This window comes from Salvelinus sp. IW2-2015, linkage group LG2, assembly GCF_002910315.2.
Source record: "Salvelinus sp. IW2-2015 linkage group LG2, ASM291031v2, whole genome shotgun sequence".
In the NCBI taxonomy this organism is placed as follows: Eukaryota; Metazoa; Chordata; class Actinopteri; order Salmoniformes; family Salmonidae; genus Salvelinus; species Salvelinus sp. IW2-2015.
Window position 1 is genome coordinate 35,545,994 of NC_036839.1, and position 20,751 is coordinate 35,566,744.

At 42.0% G+C, this 20,751-nt stretch overlaps 1 protein-coding gene across 1 annotated transcript; it reads right to left on the minus strand.

Moving 5' to 3' along the window:
* Nucleotides 1-3,150: 3,150 nt before the first annotated feature.
* On the minus strand, nt 3,151-20,104 carry LOC111979133 (gap junction alpha-5 protein-like). Its single transcript, XM_024009461.2, has 2 exons — nt 19,329-20,104; nt 3,151-5,851 (listed from the first exon to the last, which is right to left on the minus strand). The coding sequence occupies exon 2, from the start codon at nt 5,817-5,819 to the stop codon at nt 4,644-4,646; it is 1,176 nt and encodes a 391-aa protein (XP_023865229.1). The 5' UTR covers nt 5,820-5,851; nt 19,329-20,104; the 3' UTR covers nt 3,151-4,643.
* Nucleotides 20,105-20,751: the final 647 nt, after the last annotated feature.

The window sequence follows — 20,751 nt, forward strand, 5'->3', positions numbered from 1 at the left end:
TAAAAATGAATATCCAATGATGATCATGGTAGCCAATTCATTATATGTAAGGCTATGAGTAGTGTGAATAAAGGCTATTTGAAGGAACAAGTAAAAGCCAATTTATGCTTGATATGAAAATGTAGTCGGAGGCTTCATATGGATGGTGTGACGCAATTGCGGAACCTCCGGAGGCATACAGAGCCCAAATCAAGCTCTGTACCGCATCGCCGTACGCCTCTCAAATTTTGTAACAATACGAAGGGCTCCGTATAGCTCCGCATTGACATGATTGGTTGACGGTAGGTGGGGGGGCGGTACTTCCTGTATAAACAGAAACACACTTCCTTGACAACTTCTTTCACAATAACTCTGCTCTGCTTCGCTAGGTGCAAGAAGTATGAAAGCCCCGAAGTATGAAATCCCTGAAGAGGCTGCATCGTAGTAAATGCTGTACTGCCTCTTCAGTTGTCGGATTGACCATGCAGAGCCTTTAAGATTGCATGTAGGCCTACAGTAGACAGGTTAGATATAAGGTGGGAACCATGGTTTTATTTCGTGTTTCCCAGGGGACCCTAATTGAAGAAGGACATGACAGAATGCATAAAACCACCCGGACGGCCAGGGGTGGATTTAGGGATTGAGGCCAAAGGCAGAGGCCAGTCTGCCATACTATTTTTGTCCAGACATCATCAGATACATGGCTACACATACATGTCCTCTGCCTCAATGACGATGGCAGTATTATCAGAAGCACCTGTCTTTTTACTAAAGAAATGTGTTAAGCCTTTTGGGAGGGGAGGGGACACCCGTCTGATGCATCCATCTAACCAACCACAACCCAATGAATCCTAACCAATACATTGCCTCCTAACCATACATTGTCTCTTCTTCTGTGGACATGAAGGGAGGTGAATGGCTCAAAGGAAGGAAGTCCAAAATGATGAAAGTCCATTGACAAGTGGGGTCAAGGATGACCCGCACTGGCCAATGAGGTGTCAAAGGTCACTGTAGGGTTGAAAGACTCACTGGGAGGTGGAAATGTGGGGGGGTTGAAGCCTGTAAGATGTGCAGAGCATCAACCGACAACAACAACGTAACCTTCATACATCCTTTACATGTCGTCATATCTAAACAGCAATACAACAGGCGTAAGCTTTCCTTTCCTGTGACATTTGTTTATGCTAATAGCAATATATTTCTAGGATTTAGGCTACCTGTAGTGTGGCTGGATATTAAAATACGTTTTTAATGATTGTATTATCATTTAATTATTACATTTACTGTGGCTCCAAAGCTGTAAAAAAATTATATTTGGGAGATGAATGTTTGTACGTATGACTCTGACCTAACCAGATTAGACTGATGAATGCTTCCTCATAATACATTCCCAGAAGAGTACGAATAGAAAAAGCAACACTATTTCAACTGAAAACGGACACGTTAGCAGATCAAAGGGATTGTTGAAAGGAGAACATCCCATCACTAAACTCTATGGGCGAGGCGTTTAGACAAGGATGTAAATGTGCTTTCCCCCTCGTCTCAAATAGATATTTAACTTAGGTAAACATTCACACACCACCAGCCAGGGATCTAGAATTTAGCAGACTGCCCTTTAGTAGCTCACTGGCTGGCAGTGGTCCTCTGTGCACTGCATCCTGTGGCTGATTTGGCACACACACACACACACACACACACACACACACACACACACACACACACACACACACACACACCCACACACCACACACACACACACACACACACACACCACACACAACACACACACACAACACACACCACACACACACACACATGCACATGCACATGCACACACATAGAGAGAAAGATCACAACAAGCTCTCACAGTCTCACTGCACAATTAGATGTTCATCCAAGTTCTCCAAACGTTAAATTTCAAGTTGCTCCAAACATCACATTTCAAAGTTAAGGGTTAAGTTTAGGCACTCATTTCAACTGGTTAAGGTAAGGGTTAAGGTTTGGGATAGGGTAAAAAAAATATATAATAAAAAACAGTGTCCGAGACTGGGTTCGAACACGGAACCTTCTGTTGGGATTACTTGACCGTAATAGCGCTCACTGTTGCCGCTAGTGGACGGTTTTGAATGCATTTCCTGGCGTCCTCAGGACATGGGATAGAAGTCCAATTTCGACATCAACCTTGAACAATCTCCCTCGAGATTATGCATTTATATGATGTCAAAAACCATGGACAAACAAAACACAAATACCAAGCACCTTTTCACATATATTGTTTGAAAATTGTGATGTAGCCTTTAAACATGTTCTCAAAATAACAGATTTAGATTCTGTTTGTGTACCAAATGGCACCTTATGGGCCCTGGTCAAAAGTGTGCACTATTTATTTAACTACGCAAGTCAGTTAACTAAGGTAATTTAACTTAAAATAAAATATTATTTATTTTTCTTTTCTCTGCCCTGCTCTGAAAGCGCCTCATTTCTGCAGTTTAATTTCAATAAAAATCACTTTTGCAATCATATCTCATGAAACAATGAATGGGAACTCTGTCAGGGTGGAATAGTCCATTATTATGGACCAGTTCATGAATGATGAATGACACTTGTTACTTCTATTATGAGAAATACTTGGATTATATTAATATTTATATGAAATATATGTATATGTATGGAAATACATTAATGATCTATTAGGAATTATTATGGATTCATTATTATGGGGGTTGCACAGCTCACAAGGCCCTTTGAGGATGTGAGGCCTGAGGTAATTACCTCTTCTGCCTAATGGTATGTCTGTTACTGTGGACAACCAGATGAGCGCTTGTCTGGAGGCAAGAGTAGAGGTTGTGCAGCGTTGCAATGCCAATGTATTTCTTTGAGGGCAACTATTTTTAGGACCAGTCTGTTGAGGACAAATGTTTGGGCTGTGGTAGACTTTTTCTGAGAAGGTATGCGTTACATTGACCTCGTTCGTGAGCATCACATCCATGATGCTTTGTGGGTAAATGGTGATTGACTGATCTACAAATAACAATAAGTAGTTATTTATGATGCAAGGAGATTTGTAGATTAGTCAGTCAGCAGATCGCCTGCGCTGTTGGTTGCAATGTCGAACAAGCCCATTAACTTCTGGGAGAACAATTTATTTGACATATTCGTTTTATTGCAGACTTTACAAAACACAATGACATTGAAATGTGCACAGAGAAACGTCAACCAGTCACCCGTTTGTTGGCATTCCAAAAGACTATTACTGTAAATTACTGGTTGTTCCTCTCTATAGAAAAAGAAAATATGATTCATGTAATTACAAATGGGTCTTTATATTCCAAACCCCAAAAGGCCTAGTCTAGTGCAAAATCAGTTGAGAACTTCACAGATTGTGGTTATGCCTTCTCTATTAGCCTATAGGCTTGTGCCTTGATTGAAGGTAAATTATTTGTATACATACTGTATATGGCTTTTGAACACACTTTTAAATTATATCAGGACATGTTCACACATCTAACATGGAGCTTAAAGACTTTGACTTTGAGCATTTTGTAGATTCACATTTTGTAGGCACTTTTGCATAGCTCTTCACTATCTGTACCTGAGTGCGTACAACCCTCTGTAATTATTGGTCTAAGCGTCTGTTGAATGGAGAGAAATCAGTTATCTTGGCACAGCTGTCCCTTGTTCTGACTTCTGACTGGAAGATAATGCTGGTGCTATGTTTCTGTTTGTATGCCATCAGGATAAAACACAGAGAAAACAGTTGCTATATTTGAAGGTGATATAATGCACAATGGATTGCATTGCAGGGATGTGTGTCACAATTTCACTTTCCAAACAACATGACAGCTGCAAATAGCCTCCGTCACTGAATGCCAGGGATCGGGGCAACACTGTTTGGTCAGACCCCTGAGGATAGGGTTTTGCCCTCCTATGACAGCAGTGTGTACATGTGTGTGTGTGTGTGTGTGTTTTTGTGCATGCGTGTTTACATTTGCGAGCTTGTAAAAGTTTGTGTTATTATAATGGGCAGCTGGATAGACAGTAGGACAGTTTTTAGCATACTGAATGTGCAAGTTTAAAGTACAATATTCTCAGACTTTAAAGGTACTTTAAAACATCAAAAACATACAATGTGCAATTATCTGTTATTTATTTCAAGGCTTTTTCCACACAGTGATTTAAAAGGTATATTTATATTTTGCTTCAATGTCAATATTTGATCAACGTTATGACAGTCCATGTTTCAAGCTTGGCCGACCACTTGTCTAACAAAAACAACCAGTTCTCCCAGCACTAACGGTCACAGTCTCAAAGCTCAGTCCAGTATGCAGAAGTTCTCAAGATCCATTCAACCCACTTCCAGGGAGCTTACAGACCCCAATGTCTTTCTTCCTGTAGTGCTCATGGAGTTCTAGGCCAGGCAATCTTCCACAGTTCCCCCAGATTTGGGCAGAATGGAGCCCTTCACTTGGAGTTTGCTAACACATCCATCTTTAGCCCCAGTATCTGTCTTGCCTGCTCCCCTTCTCTGTCTCTGGCTGGGTATATAGACCCAGCCTGCTCCACTCTCCTCTAAGCAGGGCCTTTCTCTCTCTGTGTGTCTGAAAGTCCTCTCCCTCCGCACCTTCTAAGCCCCTCTCTGTCTCTCTCTTTCCGTCTGTCTGGTTCTACACGGCCAGGTCGTCTGGTCGAACCCGGCTGCTGGTGCCGCTGATCTTGCTGAGGCTTAGTTTGTCCTTCAAGTACCCGGTATGCAGTAAGGGTGGCGCAGAGCACCCGCTGGGCATCTCCCCTGGCACCTGGGTGTAATTCATCCTCATGAAACCTCCCTCTCCCTCCAGGTCGTCATTGGAATGGTGACGCTCGGTGGCCATGTTGACAGAGTTCTGCTGGTGCGCCATTCTGTTGTTGAAGGGCTGAGAAGGCATGGAGTTCATGGGGTTCACAGGGGTCAAGGGGGTCATTGTCCCCGACAACACCAAGCACTGGCGGAAGTCAGGGGGAGGGGTGCAGCCTGGGGAGTTGTGACTGGTCGGGTTGTCGGGGTCCCTGGTGAAGGGGATTGCCACAGCATTATGAGTGGTGTTTTTGAGGGAGGCGCGAGTGCGTCTGCACTTCCTGTACCGCCTGTAGGCCAGGTGGTAGAGCTCGACCACAGAGAGGAGGAGGGAGACACCTGCCACCACCAGCATGAAGACGATGAATACGTTCTTTTCTGTGGGCCGGGACATGTAGCAGTTGACTGGGTTGGGGCAGGGCCAGGCCTTGCAGTGGTACAGAGCCCTGAGGAAGACTCCATAGATCATGTACTGGACCACGATGAAGATCACCTCCATCACCGTGCGGATCAGGATGCTCAGAATGTACGTGGATAACAGCGCCCCCCGCAGGCGAACGCGCCCAGATGCCTCCAGCGCCTTCCCACAATCCCTCTGCTGGAGATACGCCTTCTCCCCCGATACACTCCCCCCCTCTCCCTTCTCCTCCTCCTCCATCCTCTCTGTCTTCTCCTGCTCCCTCCTTTTTCGTTTCTCATCCCTCCGCACTATGTGCATGGCGTGGCCCATGTAGATCAGTGATGGTGTGGACACGAAGACGATCTGTAGGACCCAGTAGCGGATGTGTGCGATAGGAAACGCCCGGTCATAACAGACGTTGGTACAACCGGGCTGCTGGGTGTCGCACAGGAAGTCACTCTGTTCGTCTCCCCATGAAGACTCAGCGGCTGTGCCCAGCACCAGGATCCTGAAGATGAAGAGGACGGTGAGCCACACCTTCCCCACCGACGTGGAATGTTCCTGAACTTCCTCCAGGAAGTTCCCCAGAAGACTCCAGTCCCCCATGTCTGCTCACTGGTCACTGGTCACTGGCACACCTGAGAGAGGAGGAGAGGGAGAGAGAAAGATAGAGAGGGGCAGGGTATGGGTAAAGGAGAGAGAGAGAAATGGGTCAAGGAGGGAGGGAGAGAATGGAGAAGAGATAGAAAGATAGGTAGTGAAGAAAGCAAATGGGCAGAGTAAAGAAAGGAGACAAAATGTAGATTATGATCAACCATGACAGCCTAGAGACTCCCTTATCCTGGTGATAAAATGACCAGTGTGTGTGAGGCATGGTATAAATAGCCTGTGATCAGCCTGGAGACTTGGACACGACACAACGGCCTGAGAATGAACCTTTTCCCACAAATGGAATTCTGTGACAATCTTCATCATCTCCAGAGCACCTGGCAACAGTTCTCGGTCACCATGTTTGAACCAGTTAATTGACGCTTTTGATGTTTGATGTTTTTCACTCTCTCTACACTTTCCATCTCTAAGTTCCACTCCTCCTGTGATTTCTATGTCTGCGTGTGTGCGTGTGTGTGTGCGTGTGTATGTGACGTTGCCCCTTGACCTCAGTGTGAGAGTTAGGGTGAGACCCAAACATGGCAGTGACAGGCTGGTGTGTATCTAATACCCCTATAAGGCATCTCAGTAGACAGCTTTATGGGTGTCATAAACGCCCCAATCATCCATGGGTTAAACCAATCCATCAGTCCTCAACAGGAAACATCAGAGAGACAGAGCTGTCTAAATATATACCCAGAGCACGATTTAGGATGGCAATGAGTAACTAATAACAACGAGTTAGAGCAGAAAGGATGACGGTAGAACAGTCTGAGAGGTTTTTCCACCATTTCAGCCTCAGACTCACTGGTACCACTAAGTACTCACTGAGTGAACTAATCTGAATTTTACTACAAAATACTCAACAGGATAAAACAAAGTATCCTATACCTGTGTATACCTCCACCCACACACGCATACAAATACACACAAACGTATCTTACCGTGTGTGTCATATCCCATTGATAGTTATCCATAAAGCTGGTTTGAAATGTTTGTTCAAATTCTCTTAGAACATGATTAAGACTGTACGTTGAGTAGGACACTGGCTCCATCTTATCTGCCTCTCTCACCCTCGCTGTGAAGTGACCATGACCATGAGACGTTTTGCAGTTCTCTCTCCCTGGTTTATGGCAGTAGGATGGAAACCGGGTGGTGCTCCAAGCAGAGTCAGTGCTCTTATCCCCCCAGGCGGATTGCGTTTCAGGGAGGGGAGCGGGGCAGAGGGGTGAGGAGGGGAGGGGAGAGGTTCAATGAGACTGGGACACTGGAAAAAGCACCACTATGAGAACAGGAGAGGGGAAATGTTAGCGGTGTCCATCCATGCCCTGAGCTCAGAACTGATATGTAGGAGAGTTAGCCAAGCTAGAACCCTTAAATTCCATGCTCCCTAAATGCTCGCAAAGTAATTTAATTAATTTAATTCGCCACAGGGTCTTTAAAAAAACTCTCAATATCCAACTATCAAATCAACACACAGCTTTGGCTAACTATAATGCTTTCTTGGCATTAGATAATGTGTGTACAGCAAGCCACAAAAACCAGAGGTGTAGCCAGCCTGGACAAGAGGAAGGGAGTGAGAGCCTGGCCTTAACAATAGCAGGAGGTCGGAGTTAAAACAGTCATTTTGCTACCAGGCTGGACTGACAAAGGGTTTCCTCACAAGTTTACAACGCAACCTACAGGCTGTCTAGCCTGGCTGGCCAACATTAGCTACATTATTAGGACCATGATGAAGTCAGACGTATACATAGACTCGTATAGACTAATGTTGTGCTTAGTTAGTTGAAGCAAGTTATGGTATGTTCAGACAAAGTTTGCTCAAAGTGGTGAGGTCATCTTTTGTTATTGTTCTTCATTCTGTGTCTTGAGCATTCCAGTAAGCTTTAGACCCGCGCCCTTAACAGTCACTCTTGATATTTCTGACTATGTTTATTTCTCAGACTTTACATTACATTTTTTTTGTTCCCAGACAGAGTTGGCATGGTCAGTCAGAGGAGGTTAAGAGGGGTGAGAGGTAGAAGCATGGTCAGTCAGAGGAGGTTAAGAGGGGTGAGAGGTAGAAGCATGGTCAGTCAGAGGAGGTTAAGAGGGGTGAGAGGTAGAAGCATGGGCAGCGGGGGCACAGACCTGTCACTGGAGCAATTATTAGTCTGTCGGTCTGTCTGGACAAACACACATACACACCGGCAGCAGCTTGGTGGGAACGGAATCTTAGCTACACTGAGAAACGGGGACTGAGCGGATATCTCAATCGGTTGGAGTAGGCCCGAGCGGTCTCAGTGTCTCCCTCCTTTACTTTACTTCCTGTTCTTATTCTCAGAGGAAGCAATCCCAAACAATATGATTTCCTAAAGACAAGCCACTTAAAAGGAAACCTCCCTCTTAATAACTCGTAGTTGGGAAGAGAGCTAATTTGATATGAATGGAAAAGGAGGAGTGGTGGAGCTGGATGAGAAGAGTTATTGTTTTTTAGAAAGTGGTTGGCTGAAGGTAAAACAGTTTTGTTTAAATACAATGGGGAGGGATGCACTGCATTGAAAAATATGTTAACAAAAATGTAAAGTTTTACGTATGTGTCATTACTAGTCAAGAGAGAAGTTCCAGTCATTTGTCCTGATGTATACATAGCACCACCTGGTATCTTCCCATCTTTGCCTTCACATCTGAGATTGTTCCATTCCTAGATGCCCAGTAATAACTAGGGATTTACTGTAATACACTGGTAGCACCATGGATCATCTGTACACTGTCATAGCTGTCGTATTGGTTTATAATATCTGTCTCCGAGTAATGGGCTATGAGGTATGTAACACTGCGCACACTGGGTATTGCACATCACTCAGCTACGTCTCTTTGACATTGATCAGAGCACAGGGGACGTTACAGAGCAGGTAGGCAGATGAGGCCATAGGCTGCGTCGGCATGGAGAGAGTCTGTGATCTGTATTGTACTGTATAGAGAAAGAGAGTTATTGTTAATAAAAGAGAGTAAGATAATCCTGTATGTTTAGAGATGGAGGGATGGGGTTGTGGTTGGACAGTAGGCCTACACACTTTGCATTGAGTGAGGTTGCACTGCATTTAGTGAACATACTGTAAACGGAGGGCCCCAGGGCTTGGAAAAGTTGGTGTCATGCCTTAACTCTTACCATAGGGACCTGTAGTGGAGCAGCCTATAGACAGAGAGTGGATCAGGAAATAACAAGAGAGACACACAGAGTGATATGGACAACCTGTGGTCCAGTATAGTAGAGGTAGAATCTTGGCTGGTATTTACAGCTGTTTATACATACATGGACATTGAGTTGACCTAGGCTGGAGAGCAGCCAGGCTGTATTCCTTAGAGATGAAATGGCTAGCAAACTGCATCGCTAGTGTGTGTTAGTGACTGCTGTTACCCTGCAGTACAGCTACAGACCCAGCAGCAGCAGCAGGGCTAACAAAGCCATTGGAATGAATGCAGTGTGTTCTCTCCATGCAGGGCAGGGCAGGCAGCAACACAACAACAATAAATCCTGTCTGACGCCGCTCCTCTCTGCCTGGGCTCAAAGCATTGCCTTAGAGGGCAGTTAGTCCTTCTCCAGCTGGAGAGCCACCACTCCATTCATGGGACCGGTCTCTATAACTTATAGCTGCCTTTTAAAAGGCTGAGTGTAAGACTTTTTTCTGCGTTAACAAGTGACGTTTAACAAGTGATGACTCACTTGAAAAACCCTAACCCACAACCCCAGTTAGTCCTCTCTCAAGTCTTCAATGCTCTATCTTTGCTTACAACAGGTATATAGACTCCTGCAAGAGTACTATCAGAACTGGTCAGTCTACCTTACTGAACTATATGAGAGAAAAGTGATTCCCTCACACTGACAAGTAAATTAGAAAACTTTACACAGGCTTGTTGAGAGAAATCAGTCTTGCTACAAAACAGCCACCCCTCCTCCATCCCCTATTCTTTCCAACCCCTTCCCATCATCCCCAATCTCTCCCTCCTCTCATGTATCCACCAGATGAGAACAACAGGGGGCAGGGTTGATTTACACACATACTCCCTTTAATGCTATCATCACTAGTCTGACCCACTGACGTGCACCTTTTCTGTACTCATAGAGGACAACAATATATATAACAACAACACAGTATATAACAGCAATATATATAACAACTATATAGAACAAAAATATATAGAACAAGAATATATATAACAACAATATCCAGTATATAACATCAATATATAGCACAACCATATATAGGAAAAACAACAATATACAGATATAACAACAATATATAGAACAACAATATTACAGTATATAACAACAATATATAGAACAACAATATCCAGTATATAACAACAAACATTATAGAACAAAATATATAGAACAATAATATATATAACAACAATATCCAGTATATAACATCAATATATAGCACAACAATATATAGAACAACAATATGTAGAACAACAATTTATAGAACAACAATATATAGAACAACAACATATAGAACAACAATATACAGTATATAACATCAATATATAGCACAACCAATATAGGAAAAACAACAATATATAGACAACAATATACAGTATATAACAACAATATATAGAACAACAATATACAGTATACAACAACAATATATATAACAACAATATACAGTATATAACAACAATATATAGAACAACAATATAAGGAACAACAATATATAGAGCAACAATATATAGAAAACAATATATAGAACAACATATACAGATATATAACAACAATATATAGAACAAAAATATAAGGAACAACAATATGTAGAACAACAATTTATAAAACACAAATATATAGAACAACAATATACAGTATATAAACAACAATATATAGAACAACAATATAAGGAACAACAATATGTAGAACAAACAATTTATAGAACAACAATATATAGAACAACAACATATAGACAACAATATTACCGTATATAACAACAATATATAGAACAACAATATATAGAACAACAATATGTAGAACAACAATATACAGTATATAACAACAATAAATAGACCAACACTATGTAGAACAACAATGTACAGTACCATTCAAAAGTTGGGACACATCTATTCATTCAAGGGTTTTTCTTTCTTTTTACTATTTTCTACATTGTAGAATAATAGTGAAGACATCAAAACTATGAAATATCATATATGGAATCATGGGTTGAATATATTTTGATTTGTTTAACACTTTTTTGGTTACTACATGATTCCATATGTGTTATTTCATAGTGTTGATGTCTTCACTATTATTCTACAATGTAGAAAATAGTCAAAATAAAGAAAAACCCTTAAATGAGTAGGTATGTCCAAACTTTTGACTGGTACTGTTTATAACAAAAATATATAGAACAACAATATATAACACAACAATATACAGTATATAACAACAACATATAGAATAACAATATACAGTATATAAGAACATTATATGTAACAACAATATATCGAACAACAATATATACAGTACATTCAGAAAGTATTCAGACCCCTTGACTCTTTCCACATTGTGTTACGTTACAGCCTTATTCTAAAATTGATGAAATTGTTTTTTCCCCTCATCAATCTACACACAATACCCCATAAGGACAAAGTAAAAACAGGTTTTTAGAGATTTTTGCAAATTTATAAAAAATACAAACTGAAATACCACATTTACATAAGTATTCAGACCCTTTACTCAGTCCTTTGTTGAAGCACCTTTGGCAGCGATTACAGCCTCGAGTCTTGTTGGGTATGAAACTACAAGCTTGGCATACCTGTATTTGGGGAGTTTCTCCCATTGTTCTCTGCAGATCATCTCAAGCTCTGTCAGGTTGGATGGGGAGTGTCGCTGCACACCTATTTTCAGGTCTCTCCAGAGATGTTTGATCGGGTTGAAGTCCGGGCTCTGGCTGAGCCACTCAAGGACATTCAGAGACTTATCCCGAAGCCACTCCTGCATTGTCTTGGCTGTGTGCTTAGGGTCATTGTCTTGTTGGATGGTAAACCTTCGCCCCAGTCTGAGGTCCTGAGCGCTCTGGAACAGGTTTTCATCAAGGATCTCTCTGTACTTTGTTCCATTCATCTTTCCCTCGATGCTGACTAGTCTCCCAGTCCCTGCCGCTGAAAAACATGCCCAAAGCATGACTCTGCCACCACCATGCTTCACCGTAGGGATGGTGCCAGGTTTCCTCCAGATGTGACGCTTGGAATTTAGGACAAGAAGTTCAATATTGGTTTCATTAGACCAGTGAATCTTGTTTCTCATGGTCTGAAAGTCCTTTTGGTGCCTTTTGGCAAACTCCAAGCGGGCTGTGATGTGACTTTTACTCAGGAGTGGCTTCCGTCTGGCCACTCTACCATAAACGTCTGATTGGTGGAGTGCTGCAGAGATGGTTGTCCTTCTGAAAGGTTCTCCCATCTCCACAGAGGAGCTCTGGAGCTCTGTGAGAGTGACCATCGGTTCTTGGTCACCTCCCTGACAAAGGCCCTTCTCCCCCGATTGCTCAGTTTGGCCGGGCGGCCAGCTCTAGGAAGAGTCTTGGTGGTTCCAAATTTCTTCCATTTAAGAATGATGGAGGCCACTGTGTTCTGTTTTTTATTTTTATTATATATGCAAAAATGTCTAAAAACCTGTTTTTGCTTTGTCATTATGGGTTATTGTGTGTAGATTGATGGGATTTGTATTTATTTAATCAATTCTTGAATTAGCCTGTAGCGTAACAAAATGTGGAAAAAGTCAATGGGTCTGAATACTTTCCGAATGCACTGTAGAACAACAATACTATATATAACAACAATATATGGAACAACAATATATAGAAAAACAACATATCGAACAACAATGTATATAGCAACCATATATATAACATCAATATAAAGAACAACAATATACAGAAAAACAATATAAAAAACAATAATATACAGTATATAACAACAATATATGGAACAACAATATATAGAAAAACAATATAAAGAACAACAACATATCGAACAACAATGTATATAGCAACCATATATATAACATCAATATAAAGAACAACAATACATAGAACAACAATATACAGTATATAACATCAATATATAGAACAACAATATGACTACCACGGCATCTTAAAAACATTTAGACAGTCACTTTAAGAGCCATAGGTTTACACTGGGAGATTCCAGGCAATGCTATATGTTCAAATGAAACTTGTAGCAAAGAAGCGATATGCCTTGTCCATTAAGTATGTATTAGTGCCATTATGTATGGCTGAAAGGGCCCGTTTTGTCAGATGGTATATGTTACTGTATGTCTGGTTGGTAGACCAAGGATTGTAATGTCCTGTATCCATGTTACTGCATGTGCCTGTTTAAGATGGAAGACATTGACAAATCTGGTAACATACTGAATTAAACACCCATGGCCATTAACAAAGTTTTCTTTATTATTTTTATGTAGTCCTTGACCTGGATGTTTTAAGGTCTATCTATACCACTGTAGAAACAAAGCATACCATGTCACTGTATGCCACAGTTTGCACTTTAAGTAGATATATACAAGCCTCTGCCAACGGCGCTTTGTAACCGAAATATCCCCACTAATAACAGTCCCGCTTGCATGTACTGTGCAGTGACAGCATAGCAACAGTGGCACAACCTCAGGGAAATATTAAGAAAACTTAAAATCCCCCTCCTCCCACCTTTCTCTTTGAAGTCCCAGTTCACTGCTTGGTGTACCATTAGAGAACAAAGATGTTGGATAAGGATGCCACACTCACCCTGAAATAAACCAGGTGCCCAATCGTTGTTTTGGTTTTAACAGACAGTACCAGTCAAAAGGGTTTTCTTTATTTTCACTATTTTCTGCATTGTAGAATATTAGTGAAGACATTAAAACTATGAAATAACACACATGGAATCATGTAGTAACCAAAAAAGTGTTAAACAAATCCAATTATATTTTATATTTGGAATTCTTTAAAGTAGCCACCCTTTGCCTCGATAACAGCTTTGCACACGCTTGGCATTCTCTCAACCAGCTTCATGAAGTAGTCACCTGGAATGCATTTCAATTAGCAAGTGTGCCTTGTTAAAAATTATTTATGGAATTTCTTTCCTTCTTAATGCATTTGAGCCAATCAGTTGTGTTGTGACATGGTAAGGGTAAAAGACCAAGTCCATATTATGGCAAGAACAGCTCAAATAAGCAAAGAGAAACGAGAGTCCATCATTACTTTAAGACATGAAGGTCAGTCAATGCGTAAAATTTCAAGAACTTTGAAAGTTTCTTCAAGTGCGGTCACAAAAACCATCAAGCGCAATGATGAAACTAGGTCTCATGAGGACCGCCACAGGAAAGGAAGACCCAGAGTTACCTCTGCTGCAGAGGACAAGTTCATTGGAGTTACCAGCTGTTCAGAGGAGACTGCGTGAATCCGGCCTTCATGGTCAAATTGCTGCAAATAAACCACTACTAAAGGACACCAATAAGAAGAAGAGACTTGCTTGGGCCAAGAAACACAAGCTATGGACATTAGTGGTGCGGGGGTGGTGCGGGGGCTGTGCTTTGGCAAAGTGGGTGGGGTTATATCCTTCCTGTTTGGCCCTGTCCGGGGGTTTCTTCGGATGGGGCCACAGTGTCTCCTGACCSCTCCTGTCTCAGCCTCCAGTATTTATGCTGCAGTAGTTTATGTGTCGGGGGGCTAGGGTCAGTTGGTTACCTGGAGTACTTCTCCTGTCTTATCCAGTGTCCTGTGTGAATTTAAGTATGCTCTCTCTAATTCTCTCGTTCTCTCTTTCTCTCTGAGAACCTGAGCCCTAGGACCATACGTCGGGACTACCGGCCGTGGTGACTCCTTGCTGTCCCCAGTCCGCCTGGCCTTGCTGCTATTCCAGTTTCARCTGTTCTGCCTGCGGTTATGGAACCCCTACCTGTCCCAGACCTGCTGTTTTCAACTCTTAATGATCGGCTATGAAAAGCCAAATGAGATTTATTCCTGATTATTATTTGACCATGCTTGTCATTTATGAACATTTTGAAAATCTTGGCTCTCTCTAATTTTCTCCTTCTCTCTTTCTTTCTCTCGGAGGACCTGGGCCCTAGGACCATGCGTCGGGACTGCCGCCCGTGGTGACTCCTTGCTGTCCCCAGTCCGCCTGGCCTTGCTGCTATTCCAGTTTCAACTGTTCTGCCTGCGGTTACGGAACCCCTACCTGTCCCAGACCTGCTGTTTTCAACTCTTAATGATCGGCTATGAAAAGCCAAMTGAGATTTATTCCTGATTATTATTTGACCATGCTTGTCATTTATGAACATTTTGAAAATCTTGGCTCTCTCTAATTTTCTCCTTCTCTCTTTCTTTCTCTCGGAGGACCTGGGCCCTAGGACCATGCGTCAGGACTACCTGGCATGATGACTCTTTGTTGTCCACCTGGCCGTGCTGCTGCTCCAGTTTCAACTGTTCTGCCTGCGGCTATTGAACCCTGACCTGTTCACTGTGATTACTATTATTTGACCATGCTGGTAATTTATGAATTTTTGAACATCTTGGCATAGTTCTGTTATAATCTCCACCCGGCACAGCCAGAAGAGGACTGGCCACCCCTCATAGCCTGGTTCCTCTCTAGGTTTCTTCCTAGGTTTTGGTCTTTCTAGGGAGTTTTTCCTAGCCACCGTGCTTCTACACCTGCATTACTAGCTGTTTGGGGTTTTAGGCTGGGTGTCTGTACAGCACTTCGAGATATTAGCTGATGTACGAAGGGCTATATAAAATAAAATTGATTGATTGATTGATTAGACCAGTGGAAATTTGTCCTTCGGTCTAATGAGTCCAAATTAGAGATTTTTGGTTCCAACCGCCGTGTCTTTGTGAGACGCAGAGTAAGTGAACAGATGATCTCTGCATATGTGGTTCCCACCGTGAAGCATGGAGGAGGAAGTGTGATGGTGTGGGGGTGCTTTACTGGTGACACTGTCAGTGATTTATTTAGACTTCAAAGTACACTTAACCAGCATGGCTACCACAGCATTCTGCAGCGATACAACGTCCCATCTGGTTTGGGCTTAGTGGGACTATCATTTGTTTTTCAACAGGACAATGACCCAACACACCTCCAGGCTGTGTAAGGGCTATTTTTCCAAGAAGGAGAGTGATGGAGAGTTGCATCAGACCTGGCCTCCACCCGACTTCAACCCTATTGAGATGGTTTGGGATGAATTGGACCGCAGAGAGAAGGAAAAGCAGTCAATGTGCTCAGCATATGTGGGAACTCCTTCAAGACTGTTGAAAATGCGTTCCAGATTAAGCTGGTTGAGAGAATGCCAAGAGTGTGCAAAGCTGTCATCAAGGCAAAGGGTGGTTACTTGGAAGAATATCAAATATCAAATATATTTTGATTTGCTTGACCTTTTTGGTTACTACATGACTCCATTTGTGTTATTTCATAGTTTTGATGTCTTCACTATTATTCTACAATGTAGAAAAAAAAAACCTTGAATGAGTAGGTGTGTCCAAACTTTTGACTGGTACTGTATATGTATGAGACGGAAACTGTTTGAGGTCTGAGTGACCCTCCTCTCTAAGCACCGGGAGCCTCCCCTGGATTAACATTGACTATTAGTTTAATCATGAAGGGGTGGGGATAGACCCCATGGGTGAGTTGGGGGGTGACAGGGGGGCCACATGACTGCTACTTACAGAGCAGTGAGCCACCAGCAGGCCATGGGGATTGGGAAGCCATAAATCAGTCACTGTCTCACCCCTCCAGACACCACACAGCTAGCCAGATGATCTGCTACCTTACATGGAGGTCTGCCTTCTCATCTGCCCACTAACTGTACAGACCCACATCCCTGTCATGAGCTATTGTTTTAACTGCGTAGTGTTACTAGGTCGCTCAGACCAGACACCAGCTTGTTGCCAGAGGGGAAGACAGTTGATCTTATCTATTTGATGTTTGATTATCAAGTACCTTTATTTAAGTTAAGTTTTGAAAGAAAATGTTCTGTTATTGCACATATTTCTAGTTTGATTATAAAGTTGAGGTTCATATTTTCTGTGGTTATCAGGATTATCAAATTGGATTATGGATGTAATAGTTTTCTGTCACTAGTTTGTTTTCATAGAAAAGAGGGTAGAGAGTGAGGCAATGTCAGTAGCATACAGAACAGAGACCAAGTGTTACTTCAGCTGTTTTACTGTTATCTCTCAGTTTCCAAAGGTTCTTCTAGTGAACAGGGTTGTGTCAGACCATGGAATGTTTGTGCAATACATTAACACTATTATAATGCTCTTTCTTATCAATAGCATCAGTATTTCCATCTGCACTGAAATGCATGCTTGTTATCATTGACTGTGTCAGTTTTCTCTCGTGTGTTTAGAAATGATAGGAAGTGAAGATTGCCAATCTCTGCCTGGCTTCTGTATAAACTCTAATGACAAGGTGCTGTGTCATGTGTCATGAGACTATGTGCGTCTACGAGGTAAACAAAGAGCTATAGCTACAACACTGAAAAAGGTAGACATCTGTCATCTAAGCCGTAGAACATGTGGGTACTATTTAATGCCAAATTGGTATTTGTCTTGTATTTGTTAATGATGCCGTTTTGATATTTCATGATATTTCATGCCCTTTTAGTTTACTTATTTGATGACAATGGATAATTTCTTGGAGATTTTAAATGGTGGTGTAACTGTATGAATATCCCTCATTGCCAGCAGCACACTGATAAACACAAGAAAGAAACCTTTCGTAATATACACTGAGTGTACAAAATAGTAAGAATACCTTCCTACTATTGAATTGCTCCCCCCAGATGTCCTTTGGGTGGTGGACCCTTCTTGATACACACAGAAAACTGTTGAGCATGAAAAACCCAGCAGCGTTGCAGTTCTTGATACAAACCAGTGTGCATGGCACCTACTACCATACCCCATTCAAAGGCACTTATATTTTTTGTCTTGCACATTCACCCTCTGAATGGCACACACACAATCCACGTCTCAAAGCTTAAAAATCATTCTTTAACCTGTCTCCTCCCCTTCATCTACTCTGACTGAAGTGGATTTAACATGTGACATCAATAAGGGATTATACTGTAGCTTTGACTTGGATTTACCTGGTCAGTCTGTGTCACGGAAAGATGTTTTGTACACTCGGTGTAAGGTTTGATATGTGTCATCTTACACAGCTGAACGTTGAAGTCAAATTTCAATCAAATGTATTTATAAAGCCCTTTTTACATCAGCCGATGTCACAAAGTGCTATACAGAAACCCAGCCTGAAACCCCAAACAGCAAGCAATGCAGATGTCGACGCACGGTGGCTAGGAAAAACTCCCTAGAACAGCAGGAATCTAGGAAGAAACCTAGAGAGGAACCAGGCTATGAGGGGTGGCCAGTCCTCTTCTGGCTGTGCCAGGTAGAGATTATAACAGTACATGGCCAAGATGTTCAAACGTTCATAGATGACCAGCAGTGTCAAATAATAATAATCACAGTGGTTGTAGAGGGTGTAACAGGTCAGTACCTCAGGAGTAAATGTCAGTTGGCTTTTCATAGCCGAGCATTCAGAGTTAGAGACAGCAGGTGCGGTAGAGAGAGAGTCGAAAACAGCAGGTCAATACATTGTTAAAGTATATTTGCCTCTTGAGCTGCTGGCTGGATGAATTATACTCTGGAGGAGAGGTATATGACTGGAGCTGGTGTCACAGAGAAACACAGCCAAAGAGTTTGAGTTAGAGAGAGATGGAAAGAAAGAGAAAGAGAGAACGGGAGACCGGGGAGGAGAGGGAGTGAAAGTAACAGTGTTCCTGGGACAACAGAGCTACTAATGCACACCAGAACCTCTAGAAATTGTCCCTACACTCTTGTCTGTGACAGAGACTTCACGGCTATGGACCAGCACCCTGTCAATGCTCTGTCTCAAATAGTAACTGACAGAGACACTGGGTATGATGCTTTAGTGGCACAGCAACAATATAGAATTAATAAAAGAGACAGATGTTATTTAGCATGCCTCTATACAACCCTCACACACACTCACTGAGTGACACCTGTATGATGCCTGTGGAAGTCCTGGTATCCCTGAGTGCACCTAAGAAAAAATACTCTTTCCCTCCCACTGGGCAAAAACTGGTTGAATCAACATTGTTGTTTTCACATAATTTCAACAAAATAAATATATGTGATGATGTTGAATCAACATGGAAAACTGATTGGATTTGCAAGAAGTCATCAACGTAAGGGAATTGTGACTTCTTTTCACCCAACCTTTAACCTAAATCCAATGACATGGTGAAATGTTTTGTTAATTTCACATTGAATTCACATTAGTTGACAACTCAACCAAATGTAAATCACAACTAGATGTTGAAATGACATCAGTGCCCAGTGGGCTGAGTTTCCTTTATCTCCTTTGAAGTGTCCCCCTTATGTTTGTATGCACGATCGAAGGTGATGTGGTGCTATTTACCTGTTCTTGCTGCAGATGGTGATGGCTGTCAACACTGAAGAAGTGGGTCCTTGGAGCTGCTTCCTAGCAGTGTCTTCCCCTCAGACACGGATGGAGTGGAGGATGGAGGATGGGACCGGGACGTAGAGGAGTGGTGACCTGGTGGGATGAGTGGAGATGTGCTAGCTTGGAGGACAGAGGTTGGTGGAGGTCAGTGATGCTGAGTCGTACCTCTTGCAGACAGCATCAGATGTCATCAAAAGGATAGGATAGGATCTGAGTCGAGTAGATAGGATAGGATCTGAGTAGAGTAGATAGGATAGGATCTGAGTAGAGTAGATAGGATAGGATCTGATTAGAGTAGACTAGATTAGAGTAGAGTAGATAGGATAGGATCTGATTAGAGTAGACTAGATAGATAGAGTAGATAGGATAGGATCTGATTAGAGTAGACTAGATTAGAGTAGAGTAGATAGGATAGGATCTGATTAGAGTAGATTAGATAGGATCTGAGTAGAGTAGATTAGATAGGATCTGAGTAGAGTAGAGTAGATAGGATAGGATCAGAGTAGAGTAGATTAGAGTAGAGTAGGATCTTTGTAGATTAGAGTAGAGTAGAGTAGGATCTTTGTAGAGTAGAGTAAAGTAGAATAGAGTAGAGTAGAGTTGAGTAGGATCTTTATAGAGTAGACTGTTGTAGTGCTGGAGCACTGTGCCGTCCCAGGGTGAGAATGCTAGCCTGCGCAGGGGGCATGGGAAGAAAAGCAGGGGCATCACGAGAGAGCGTTTCCACTCTGCCCTCCTCCCTCTCTCTCCTCCTCCATATCCTCCTCCTCTTTCTTTCCTTACTTCCCTCCCAGTCTCCTCAAGCTACCTCCCTCTCCCAGATTCCCTGGTTGGCTTCCTGCCACTTAACAGTATTTTGGTGGGAAGAATTCCTTAACATCAGGAAGGAAAGTATAATTGTGTTCAGGGATCAATAGGAATTCCGTTCTGACAAAGATTCCAGCTGCATTATTTAGTCTTTATTGTGCTTTTTTAGTTTACTACCATCAAGAGTATAGTCTGTATGTGGCAGTCAGCATAAACCTCAGACAGACAGCAATACATTCTGTCCCAGCTTACTATATAACTACTGTAATTTTTCAGTTGTGAAATGTGTAGGTAACATGAGTAGTTATGTCAAGGAATATACTGTACGTAGTAGAATCACTCTACTGGGAAATAAATATGATTTCCGATGACTGCAAGTAGTTATGAAATATTGTGACTTCGAGCTTTTAAAAAGTTTTGTGGAAAATGTTTAGTGAATCAAAGTTTTAAGTGTGTTATTTGCAGTAGATAATGTCATTGTTATATTTGAAACAGGTTGAATGTTTATGATACATTTACAAAAAAATATTGATTATGATTAATAGGTAACAAACTTTAAAAAATATGAACG